Source organism: Leucoraja erinacea, unplaced genomic scaffold (assembly GCF_028641065.1).
Source record: "Leucoraja erinacea ecotype New England unplaced genomic scaffold, Leri_hhj_1 Leri_657S, whole genome shotgun sequence".
Classification (NCBI taxonomy): Eukaryota; Metazoa; Chordata; class Chondrichthyes; order Rajiformes; family Rajidae; genus Leucoraja; species Leucoraja erinaceus.
This window is the reverse complement of record NW_026576572.1, coordinates 8,503-20,038: the sequence shown is the minus strand read 5'-3', so window position 1 is coordinate 20,038 and position 11,536 is coordinate 8,503. Positions and strand designations below refer to the sequence as shown.

Sequence of the window (11,536 nt, the reverse complement as noted above, 5' to 3'; positions counted from 1 at the left end):
TTAGTATTTGTTAGTAATAATTGGTACTAAAGTATTAAAATAATATCCGGTGGCGCTAATGGTGGAGTAGAGGTGTGCGCCAGCTAGCTCCACGCAAATCTGAGAAAAAACGGAATAAAAATAAAGGACTGGCCTGCAGAGATCGCACCGGCAGCTTGCGTGATGTCATTAGACCTGCGACGTCTGATATAATGTCGGTCAAACACTTCCCCACAAAGGGAGCGTCTAAAAAAACGGAAAGGCCAAACCTCTGGTGGAAGAAGCAGGCCCGACTGAAGCCTCGGGCTCAGTTTTAACGTCGTCCCAGGAGGATGTTTCAAAGGCCCAGAAGCCAAAGACAAAGAAAAGTGAAATGGAGGAACTTCGAATCCTTATCACCAATGAAACTGCAGGTATAAGAGTTGATTTGAAAAACTTTAAAGAAGAAATGAACATTAAAGAAATACTGAAAGTTTTTTTAAATGATTTTGAAGATAAAACCATTAATTATGTCCGTTCAGAATTGTCTATCATGAAGGGGGAAATGGCTGTAAACCTTGATTTACAAATCAATGAAGTAAATCAGAAAATTAACTCGATTGAATCCAAACCTAATGATAAGCTGGATCCTGTCTTCATCTCAATAAGTCAACAAACTGAAGTCATAACTCATTTGGAGTCAATTGTCAAATCGAGCTCTCAAACAATAGAAACACCTCGCTGAGGACAAGCGTTTATCAGATTTACTGCATAAAGTAACTGAAAAATGTATTGACATGGAGGGACACACGAGACGTCAGAACTTAAGAATTGTTGGCGTTCGAGAGGGTAAAGAAGGAACTAAAGATCTTCGTGAGTATGTCGCAGACTTATTAAAAAAAGTCTTGAATTTAGATAAAAAGCCTTTATTAGGCCGAGCGCATAGAATTGGAGGTTGCTCGGGCCCGAACGCCCCCCCAAGACAACTGATAGCGAAGGTGCAATTTGATAATGTCTTGGATGATATCATGAAAAACGTTGCTGGCACCAGAAACCTTCTGCTCAAGGGAGAAAAAAATCAGCATTTTCAGAGATTACCCACCTGAGGTAGTCAAAAGGAGAGCGTTATTTACCGAGACAAGAGGGATTCTTAAGAAGATAGACAACTTGAGATATGGACTGCTGTACCCTGCAATACTGAGTCACCTATAAACAGAAAGATCAGATTTTTACTGATCACTAGGAAGCATTGGCGTACGCCCAGAAGATCGCCCAGGAGACCTCGGGCCCGAGTGATGATTGAATAACACTCATATATTTTCATCTTGCGGAGAATAAATGGAACCTTAAACCATTTTGTTCAAGGGCTAATGAAAGCTGATAACGACAGCTGAACAAACCTTCTTGCTATGGACACACTTTTTCACACGGAAAGTTGTGAATGCGTGGAATTCTCTGCCAGTGGGCGGTGGAGGTCGATTCTCTGGATACTTTCAAGAGAGAGCTAGATAGGGCTCTTAAAGATAGCGGAGCCAGGGGATATAGGGAGAAGGCAGGAATGGGGTACTGATTGGGGATGATCAGCCATGATCACAGTGAAGGGCGGTGCTGGCCCAAAGGGCCAAATGGCCTCTCCCTGCACCTATAGTGTACAGCCCCGTTTCAGCTGCCAAACACCAAACGATATCACCAAGTGCAGGAACTATCTTTGAAGTAGTGAGGAGGTGTCCGACTGCCCTAAGGCTACAGTTATGCATGGGGGCGAGAATAATTTCTTATCATTTCAAGAGATTGTTGGCATTTTCTTGGAACTGGCTGTGGCTGAAGAGAAAAGATGCTGTTTGGGCTGCCACCTGACCATCTAGAGGCTAACCATAAGACACACACCCGGGTCTGATCACCGTGCTGTGGGCTTGCCTCGACTGAGGGTGTCTTGTGATAAAAGGCCGAAACACCCAGTGACGTTGAGGTACACAACTGAAGATGTGTCTGATTGGTAGCAAAATCACCTAGTGGTCATCCCCAACAATATCAAATGTCAATTGTAGTGAAAAACCTTAGGGATTGTAACATCCAGTCCTACTAATCAATTTCATTATTGATAGCACAACATGAATTCTGAAGAATTCTGAAGAACAGTGAGGTCAGGAAAAACTTGCTTTATTTGTTACGTAAGGCACAAATGCGTCAAGACTTTCTTTTGTACAATAATCCATTATTTGTCCATCATACCTGCTGTACAAATCGTCAGTCTCTTCATAAAGGCAAGAGTGGGCATGTTGCTATAGAAATTCCTCAGAGGAATGACCCTTATAGGAAATGAAACATCGCCGAGTGCAGGACTATCTTTGAAGTAGTGGGGAGGTGGCTGACTGCCCTCCGGCTACAGATATGCATGGAGGCGAGAATAATGTCTGATCATTTCTGGATGGTTGGCATTTCCTTTCATTATTGATGGTGCAACCTTAATTCTGAAGAATTCCAAAGAGCACAGTTGTCAAAGTTCATCTCTGAAAGAAAGCAGACAGCAACAAAATTGTTAAAGGTAAACCAAAGCAATCTTTTAATCAATTTGCCAGACGGGAGTGGCGATATCTACACATGTTGCTCAGTGCTTCTCAGGCTCCACTCAAAGAACAAAGGAAAGTTAGAGTAATTATACATTTTCTTATCAATAAAACACACCTTCTAAATCTGAGTGAAAGATCCGTAGCCTAAGGGAAACAAGGGAGGCTGGACCCATATATTTGCAATGTCAGTCTTATTCTCAAATTTTGGCACAGCTGCAGTACAGCTGCCCATTCCGGAAGGACAACTTGTTGTTTTCAAATGACTTCCATCTTTGTTCCAGAATGGGTATGGAACCCTTCTTCAAACTGATGTACGGAACTTTTGCATTTTTCAGCTTGAAATTGTGCAATATGGTGCATACTGTAGCAAGTCTTTTATCTTACACTTGAATGCAATATATATGCTTTAAATTGGATTGGAGCATTTTTGAAAGAGGGAGGCTGAGCGATCACTGATCACTGGCCTTGGAGGTACCCGGTGAGGGAGTGGAGCAACCGAGTGGGGAGAGGGTGTGGAATAAGAGTGTTTCCCCTCCCATGGTAGGGACTTTCTTTCATTTCACTGCACATCCCTTTCTTTCATTTCACTGCACATCTCGTATGTGTATGTGACAAATAAACTTGACTTGAAATAAACTTGACTAGACTTTATGAAATTTGATGTATTAAAATCATGTTTTAGTATATTGTAGAAGTATGATTTCAATGTTATTTGTATGAAGTATTTTTAAGGGGTAACTTTATCCACACAAAGGGTGATGGGTGTATGGAACAAGCTGCCAGAAGAGGTAGTTGAGGCAGGGACCATCCCAACATTTAAGAAAACGCTAGACTGATTCATGGATAGGACAGGTTTGGAGGTATGGACCAAAAGCAGGTGGCGTATCTGGGACATGTTGGCGGGTGTGGGAAAGTTGCGCCGAAGGGCCTGTTTTCACACTGTATCACTCTATGACTACATTATACCTTCACCATGCATGAATGCTTCAAAATCAAGTGATCGAGTTATATACTCAAGCATAGAAACATAGAAAATAGGTGCAGGAATAGGCCATCGGCCCTTCGAGCCAGCACTGCCCTTCAATATGATCATGGCTATTCATCAAAAATCAGTACCTTTTACTATTTTTTTCCCCATATCCCTTGATGTTGTTAGCCCCAAGAACTAAATGTAACTCTCTCTTGAAGACATCCAGTGAATTGGTCTGCACTGCCTTCTGTGGCAGATAATTCCACAGATTCACAACTCTCTACGTGAAGAAAGTTTGTCCTCATCTCAGTCCTAACTCGCACCCCCCCCCCCCCCCCTTTATTCTTAAACTGTGACCCCTGGTTCTGAACTTCCCCAACATCGGGAACATTTTTCCTGCAGTTACAGTAATGAAAATCTACCAGGCCAGCAGGATACTTTCTCCAACCACCCCCATTTGGAGTCCACTATCTTCCACCGTTTCGACCCAGTGCTTGGTACTTACTTCCAGCAGCCACTGGTTGTCCTCCAGGATGCACCGAGCCCTGGCCTGATCCATGCCGGTCACATGGGCGAGTTTGGCACAGACTCTCACGGCAGCGGCACAACGCTTCCGACACCTTGCACTGAAGATGCTCCATGGCCGGAGCTGCAGTGAGCGACTCCCCATCCCGGCAAACACACGCCAGCCGCTCTCCCCGTCCGCATCTGTCCCTGTTGCTGCTTCTGCTTCCAAAACCCGTGGCCCATGCAGTTGATATGAGTTTTGAAATTTTCATTGATCACAGAATTTCTCACAACAGAGCGAGAAATTTGTGATCAGCGTAAGTTTGGCGAAATGCGTGATTCTCATGCTCAATGCATGGGAGTTGGCAGCCCTGCCTCTCTATCCCCCTCTCTGTCCCCCTCTCTTTCCTCACTCTCTCACTATCTCCCTCCCCTCTCTCCACCTCTTTATCCCCCCTCTCTCCCTCCCACCTCACTCATCCCTATCTCCCCCTCTCTTCCGCTCTCTCTCCTCTCAACCCCCCTCTCTCCCTCACTCTTTCCCCTCCCCCCTCTCCGTCTCTCCTCTCACCCCCTTCCCTGTCTCCCCATCTCACTCTCTCTCCTTCCCTCTCTTCTTTCCCCCCTCTTCCCCCTCTCCCTCCCACCTGACTCTCCCCTTCATCCCCTCTCCCCCTAACTCTCTATCCCCTTTCTTCTCTCTCCCCCTCTTCCCCCTCCCTCTCTGTCTCCCCCTCTTTCCACACTCTCTATCTCCTCTCTCTCTGTCTCTCCTCTCTCTCTTCCCCCCCTCTCATCTCTCTCTCCTCCTCCTCCCTCACCCATTTCTCCCTCCCACCTTACTCTCCCCCTTGATCTCTCTCCCCTCTCCCTCACCTGTCTCCATCCTCTTTTCTTTGCCACCCATCTCTCTTTCCCCCTCTCCCATTCTCTCCTACCTCTCCACCCCTTATCTCTTTCTTCCCTCTCAACCCTCTCTCTTCCCCTCCTCTCCTACCTCACTCTCCCCCTCCCCTCTCTCCATTCACGCCCTCTGTCTCTCCCCCTCTCTCTCCTCTCACACCCCTCTCCCCCCCCTGTCCTTCCCCTCTCTCTCTCCCCAACTTCCTTTGAGAGTCAGTCCCTTCGGCACAGAGACTCTCGCGGCAGCGGCGCAACGCTTCTGACGCCTCCGACGGCCCGGGACTCTTGCACTGGGGCTGCTCCATGGCTGGAGCTGCAGCGAGCGCCTCGTCAACCCCGGCTCTCCCAACACCCGCGGACCATGCAGTTTATCTGAGTTTTGAAATTTTGGTTGATTACAGAATTTCTCACCACAGAGCGTGAGAAATTTCTGATCAGCGTGAGGGCGTGAGAGTTTATTCAAATGCGTCACGCTCAAAGTGTGAGAGTTGGCAACCCTGATACATTGTTTCAGTGATTAGTATAAACCAAGCTTCTAAGATTTTCCCGGGATTTATTCTGCTGGGAAAATTCTCTTTTAAATTTGACTGCTTTGTTTTTCAGCAAATCTCCATTTTTAATTCACGGACCAAATAAAATCATTTCACAGTGAGGTCAGGATAAATTTGCTTTATTTGTTACGTAAGGCATAAATACGTCAAAACTTTAATTAAATAAAAAAACACTTTCAAATGCCTAAGAAGGAACTGCAGATGCTGGAAAATCGAAGGGAGACAAAAATGCTGGAGAAACTCAGTGGGTGAGGCAGCTTCTATGGAGCGAAGGAAATACGCAACATTTCAGGTCTTAACCCTTCTTCAAACTGATGTGAGGGTGAGGGAGGCGGGAAGAAGAAAGGAAGAAATGGAGCCAGTGGACTGAGGGAGAGCTGAGGAGAAAGTAGGGCTACCTGAAATTGGAGAAGTCAGTGTTCATACTGCTGGGGTGAAAACTGCCCAAGTGAAATATGAGGTGCTGCTCCTCCAATTTACGGTGGTCCTCACACTGGCCATGGAGGAGGCCCAGGGCAAAAAAAGTTGGATTCGGAATGGGAGAGAGAGTTGAAGTGCTGAGCCCACCGGGAGATTAGGTTGGTTATTGCAAACCGAGCGGAGATGTTTGGTGTTTGTGCATGAGGGTGTGTGAGTGAAAGAGTGTGTGTGTGTGTGAGGGAGAGCAAGAGAGAGAGGGAGTTTGTGTGTGTGTGAGAGAGAGGGGGGGGGGCTGTTGTGTGTGAGAGAGAGAATGAGGGGGAGTGTTGTGTGTGTGTGAGAGAGCGAGTGTGCGAGAGAGGGAGTGTGTGAGAGGATGGGGGCACGAGAGGGTGGAGTGGAGAGAATTTGTGTATGAGTGGGAGGAGTGTGGAGGAATGTATATGTGCAGCTTTAAGGAACATTGGTCAGGTAGCATTTGGAGTATTGCATACAGTTCTGGTCACTCCATTACAGGACTGATGTTGAGGCTTTGGGGAAGGTGCGGAGATGGTTAACCAGAATGATTTAAAAACAAGGAACTGCAGATGTTGTTTACAAAAAAGGACACAAAATGCAGGAGTAACTCAGCGGGACAGGGAGCATCTTTCCTTCGAGCGTTTTGTATCTACCTAAACAGCGCCTATCCACGTTGTGATGTGCCAGCAGGCTGGAGGAGCAGGCAAAGGCCTTGCCACAGAGCGGGCAGGTGAAGGGGCGCCGGCTGGTGTGGACTCGCCGGTGCTCCAGCAGGTGGTCAAGGCGGGTGACGCCCTTACCACAGGACGGGCAGGGGAAGGGACACTCACCACTGTGGATACGCCGGTGCTGCCACAGGCTGGACATGCGGGTAAAACCCTTGCCACACTCAGCGCACACAAAGGGTCTCTCTCCGGTGCGTATCCGCTGGTGCTCCCGCAGCCCCCGTGCTCTCTGGTCACAGTGGGAGCAGCTCCTCGCCAGCATGGGTCCGCCGGTGCTGCCGCAACCCCCGCGAGCTGTCAAACTCCTCACCGCAGTACGGGCAGTCGTAAGGCTGGCCACTGGCGTGCACCCGCTGGTGGGACAGCAGCTTGGAGGAGCGGGTGAAGGGACACTCGCCGGTGTGGGTGCGCCGGTGCATCAGCAGGTTGCCGGACTTGGTGAAGCTCTTGCCGCACTGGGTGCAGGTGTAGGGTCGCTCGCCAGTGTGGGTGCGTTGGTGCTCCAGCAGGCTGTGGGACTGGGTGAAGCTCTTGCCGCAGTGAGCGCAGGTGTAGGGGCGCTCGCCGGTGTGTGTGCGCTGGTGCACAAGCAGGTTGTCGGAGCGGATGAAGCCCTTGCCGCACTGGGTGCAGGTGTAGGGTCGCTCGCCGGAGTGGGTGCGCTGGTGCATCAGCAGGATGCTAGAGTGGGTGAAGCCCTTGCCACAGTGAGCACAGGTGTAGGGGCGCTCGCCGGTGTGAGTGCGTTGGTGATCCAGCAGGACGCCAGACTGGATAAAGCCCTTGCCACATTCGGTGCAGGTGTAGGGCCGCTCCCCGGTGTGCAGGCGCCTGTGCTTCTTCAGCCCTGGTGGCGACTTGAAGCCTTTGCCGCAGTCAGAGCAGGTGAAGGGCCGCTCACTGCTGTGCACCCGCCGGTGATCCCGCAGTCCCGCAAACTGGACAAAGTTCTTGCCGCAGGTAGAGCAGCCATAGGGCTTCTCGCCAGTGTGAATCCGCTGGTGCATCTTCAGCTGTTGCGCCATCTTGAAGCTCTTGCCGCACTCCGCGCAGTCGAAGGGGCGTTCTCCTGTGTGAACCCGCCGGTGGATCTCCAGCTGGCTCGGGTACTGCCAGGCCTTGCCACATACGTCACACACATAACGCTTCTCCTTGTTGTGCCCCCCGTCATGTGGTCCTCCATCGAAGCGCACCGAGTAGATGGGGGGGGGCTCACCGGCACCCTGGCCACCCTCAATGGCCGCTCACGTCCCCGTCTCTCCGTCCACAGCAACGGCTCCGAAACCCTGCAGGAGGGGAACACAGAGGGTCAACAAGCTGGAAAACAGGACATTACTAGCACATATTGTGCGCATTTATGGCGGAGGAAACCATTATATAATTCTGCGCAGCACAGTGGCGCAGTGGTACAGTTGCTGCCTCAACGCCAGAGAGCCGGGTTCGATCCTGACTACGGGTGCTGTCTATGTGGAGTTTATACGTTCTCCCCTTGACCTGCGTGGGTTTTCAGGGTTGTAGATTAATCGGACACCGTAAAATTGTTATTGTCCCTAATGTGCGTAGGATAGTGCTGGTGTACGGGGTGATCGCTGGTCACCGCGGACTCTGCGGGCCGAAAGACCTGTTTCCGCGTTGCATCTCTAAACCAAACCAAAGAAAGGTCTTGACCCAAAATGTCACCCATTCATTCTCTCCACAGATGCTGCCTGACCCGCTCAGTTACTCCAGCACTTTGTGTCTATCTTCTCCACAGATTCTACATGACCCCCTGAGTTACTCCAGCACATTCTCTCTGTCACTCTTCCTTTCTGTCTCTGTCTCTCTCTGTCTCTCTCCCTCTATCTCTCTGACTCTATGTCTCTCTCTCTCTCTCTCTTTCTCTCTCACTTCCTGTCTCTCTCTCTCTGTCCGTCTCTCTCTCAATCTCTCTCTCTATGCCTCTCTCTATGTCTCTCTGTGACTCTGCCTCCCCCTCCCTCCCTCTCTACCTGTCCCTCTCTCTCTACCTGTCCCTCTCTCCCTCTCTCTGTCCCTCTCTCTCTCTCTCTCTGCCTCTCCCTCTGCCTCCCCCTCTCTGTCTGTCTCCCTGTCTCTCTCTGTTTCTGTCTCTCTCTCTGTCCCTCTCTATCTCTGTCTCCCCTCTCTCTCTCTCTCTCTTCCTCTCTCTCTCTCTCTCTATCCCTCTCTCTCTCTCTCTCTCTCTCTCTCTCTCTGTCTCTCTCTCTCTCTCTCTCTCTCTCTCTCTCTCTCTCTCTCTCCCCCCCCCCCTCTCTCTCTCTCTGTCTGTCTGTCCCTCTCCCTCTCGCCATTAACATATATAAATAAGCTTTTACTGTCCTTCTTTATATTCCTGGCCAGCTTCCCTTCGTACTTCATCTTTTCAGCCTGTATTGCCCGTTTTGTTTCCTTCTGTTGTCCTATGAAGGATTCCCAATCCTCTGGCTTCTGGCTACTCTTTGCTGTGTTATACATCTTTTCTTTTAGTTTTATTGTATCCCAAACTTCTCTTGACAATCCCTGACAATAAAGGAATCAAATTCAAATTCAATTTCTTGTCAGTCATGGTTGCCTCCTACTCCCCTTAGAATCTTTCTTCCTTTTTGGAATTAAATGATCCTGATTATGCCCAGAAATTCCTGCCATTGCTGTTCCACCATCATTCCTGCTAGAATCCCTTTCCAGTCTACCTTGGCCAGCTCCTCTCTCATGCCTTCATAGTCCCCTTTGTTCTCTCTCTGTTTCTTTCTCTGTCTGTCTCTCTTTCTCTCTGTTGCTTTCTCTGTCTGTCTCTCTTTCTCTCTGTGTGTCTCTCTCCCTGTCTGACTCTCTTGATGTCTCTCTCTCTCTGTCTCAAACTCTGCTATCTCTGTCTGTCTCTGTCTGTTTCTTTGTCTCTCTCTCTCTTTCTCGCTCTCTCTCGCTGTCTGTCTCTATGTCTCTCTCTCTCTCTCTCTCTCTCCCTCTCTCTCTGTCCCTCTCTCCCTGTCTCTCTCTCTCTCTTTCTGTCTCTCTGTCTCTCTCTCTCTCTCTCTCTCTCTCCCCCTCTCTCTCTCTCTCTCTCCCCCCTCTCTCTCTCTCTCTCTCTCTCTCTCTCCCCCTCTCTCTCTCTTCTTTTTCCCTTAACATATCTAAAGAAGCTTTTACTGCCCTTTATATTCCTGGCCAGCTTTCCTTCGTACTTCATCTTTTCAGCCCGTATTGCCCGTTTTGTTTCCTTCTGTTGTCCTATGAAAGTTTCCCAATCCTCTGGCTTCGGGCTCCCTTTTGCTTGTGTTATACATCTTTTCTTTTAGTTTTATTCTATCCCTAACCTCTCTTGTCAGCCACGGTTGCTTCCTACTCCCCTTGGAATCTGTCTTCCTTTTTGGAATGAAATGTTCCTGTGTCTTCTGGATTATGCCCAGAAATTCCTGCCATTGCTGTCATTCCACCATCATTCCTGCTAGGATCCGTTTCCAGTCTACCTTGGCCAGCTCCTCATGCCTTCATAATCCCCTTTGTTCTCTCTCTCTCTCTCTCTGTTTCTCTTTCTCTGTCTGTCTCTTTCTGTCTCTCTCTCTCTCTCTGTGTCTCTTTCTTTCTTTCTCTGTCTGTCCCTCTTTCTCTCTGTCTCTCTCTCTGTCTGTCTCTCTCTGTCTCTCTCTCTGTCTGTCTCTCTCTGACGCTCTCTATGTCTCAAACTTTGTCTATCTCTGCTCTCTGACTTCCTTCAGCCTCTCCCTCTGTCTTTCTCGCTGTCTTTTTCTCTCTGTCTTTCTCTCTCTGTCTTTCTCTCTCTCTCTCTCTTTCTCTCTCTCTCTCTCTCTCTGTCTCTGTCTTTCTCTCTCAATTCAATTCAATTCAATTTAAAAACTTTATTGGCATGATAAAAAAACATTGTTATATTGCCAAAGTAACAACATGACGTACATATTTGAAATGCATAAGTATAAATACAAGTATACAGTGCATGGATAGATATGTCCCTGTACATAAATAGGCCTATAGCCCTTTATTGATTGCTACACGTTCTTGCAGCTGTAAGCAGTACAACACAATAGCAAGTTTAGCAATTCAATATTAATTTCTTAGTGTTAGTTAATGTCGATTAGTGTGTGCGTACATATGTGCATGTTGGTCATTTACTGTCTCTCAGGTTATGGCATGCTGTTACGTATTGTGCACCAAGATTTCCTTCGCCAAGTATTTCCTTCGCCAAGGATTATTCTTAGTTTTGATGTATCATCTAGTTCTTTAAAGTCAGAGGTTGCCACACTGAGTTTGTCAAAGTATGCTTTCCTTGTTTTGTCAAATTTTTTGCATTTTAGGAGGAAGTGCACCTCTGTTTCAACCTCATCTGTCAAACAGTGGCCGCATATTCTGTTTTCTCTTGGTTGCCAGAATCTCTTCTGTCTTCCATTTTCAACTGGAGTGGTCACTTAACCTGTATTTGGTGAGGGTCTGTCTCTGCTTTATGTCTCTAACAGTTGAGAGATAGTCTGCCAATTTATAATCTCTTTTTAGGGAACGGTAACATTCTAATCTGCTTTGGCTTTTGGTTTCTTTATCCCAATGTTCCAAGTACGTTTCTTTACATTGTTTGATAATTTGGTTCACTCTAACTGGTGATTGGGGGTCAGTATTGATCTGGGGCCGGTCAGGGTTTAACTGGATAGGGTTTAACTTAATAGGGGTAGTTAGTCTCAGTGCCAACTGACACAGGGAACTCTTTTCTGGGTTCCCCTCGTGTGTTTGAAGGGCTTTAAACTGTAAGGTATCTGGGGGCTAGATTTAAGGTGATTCCAAAAATATAGTGCTCTTTTTTGGATATTTATCATCAGTGGGTATCTGCCTAGTTCCGCCCTACATGCGTTTGTTGGTGTTTTCCTTTGGATACGGAGGATGTTCCGACAAAACTCCGCATGCAGGGCCTCC

General features: G+C 48.0%; 1 protein-coding gene and 1 pseudogene across 1 annotated transcript; both read right to left on the bottom strand.

Moving 5' to 3' along the window:
• Window positions 1-5,451: 5,451 nt before the first annotated feature.
• On the bottom strand, window positions 5,452-7,854 carry LOC129694412 (zinc finger protein 239-like; the record flags this gene model as incomplete). The annotated part of the gene is made up of 1 exon (XM_055631128.1): window positions 5,452-7,854. A coding segment is annotated over one exon (999 nt), but the record flags the coding sequence as incomplete, so codon positions are not given.
• LOC129694414 (RNA-binding protein 25-like) lies at window positions 7,854-9,623 on the bottom strand (annotated as a pseudogene).
• Window positions 9,624-11,536: the final 1,913 nt, after the last annotated feature.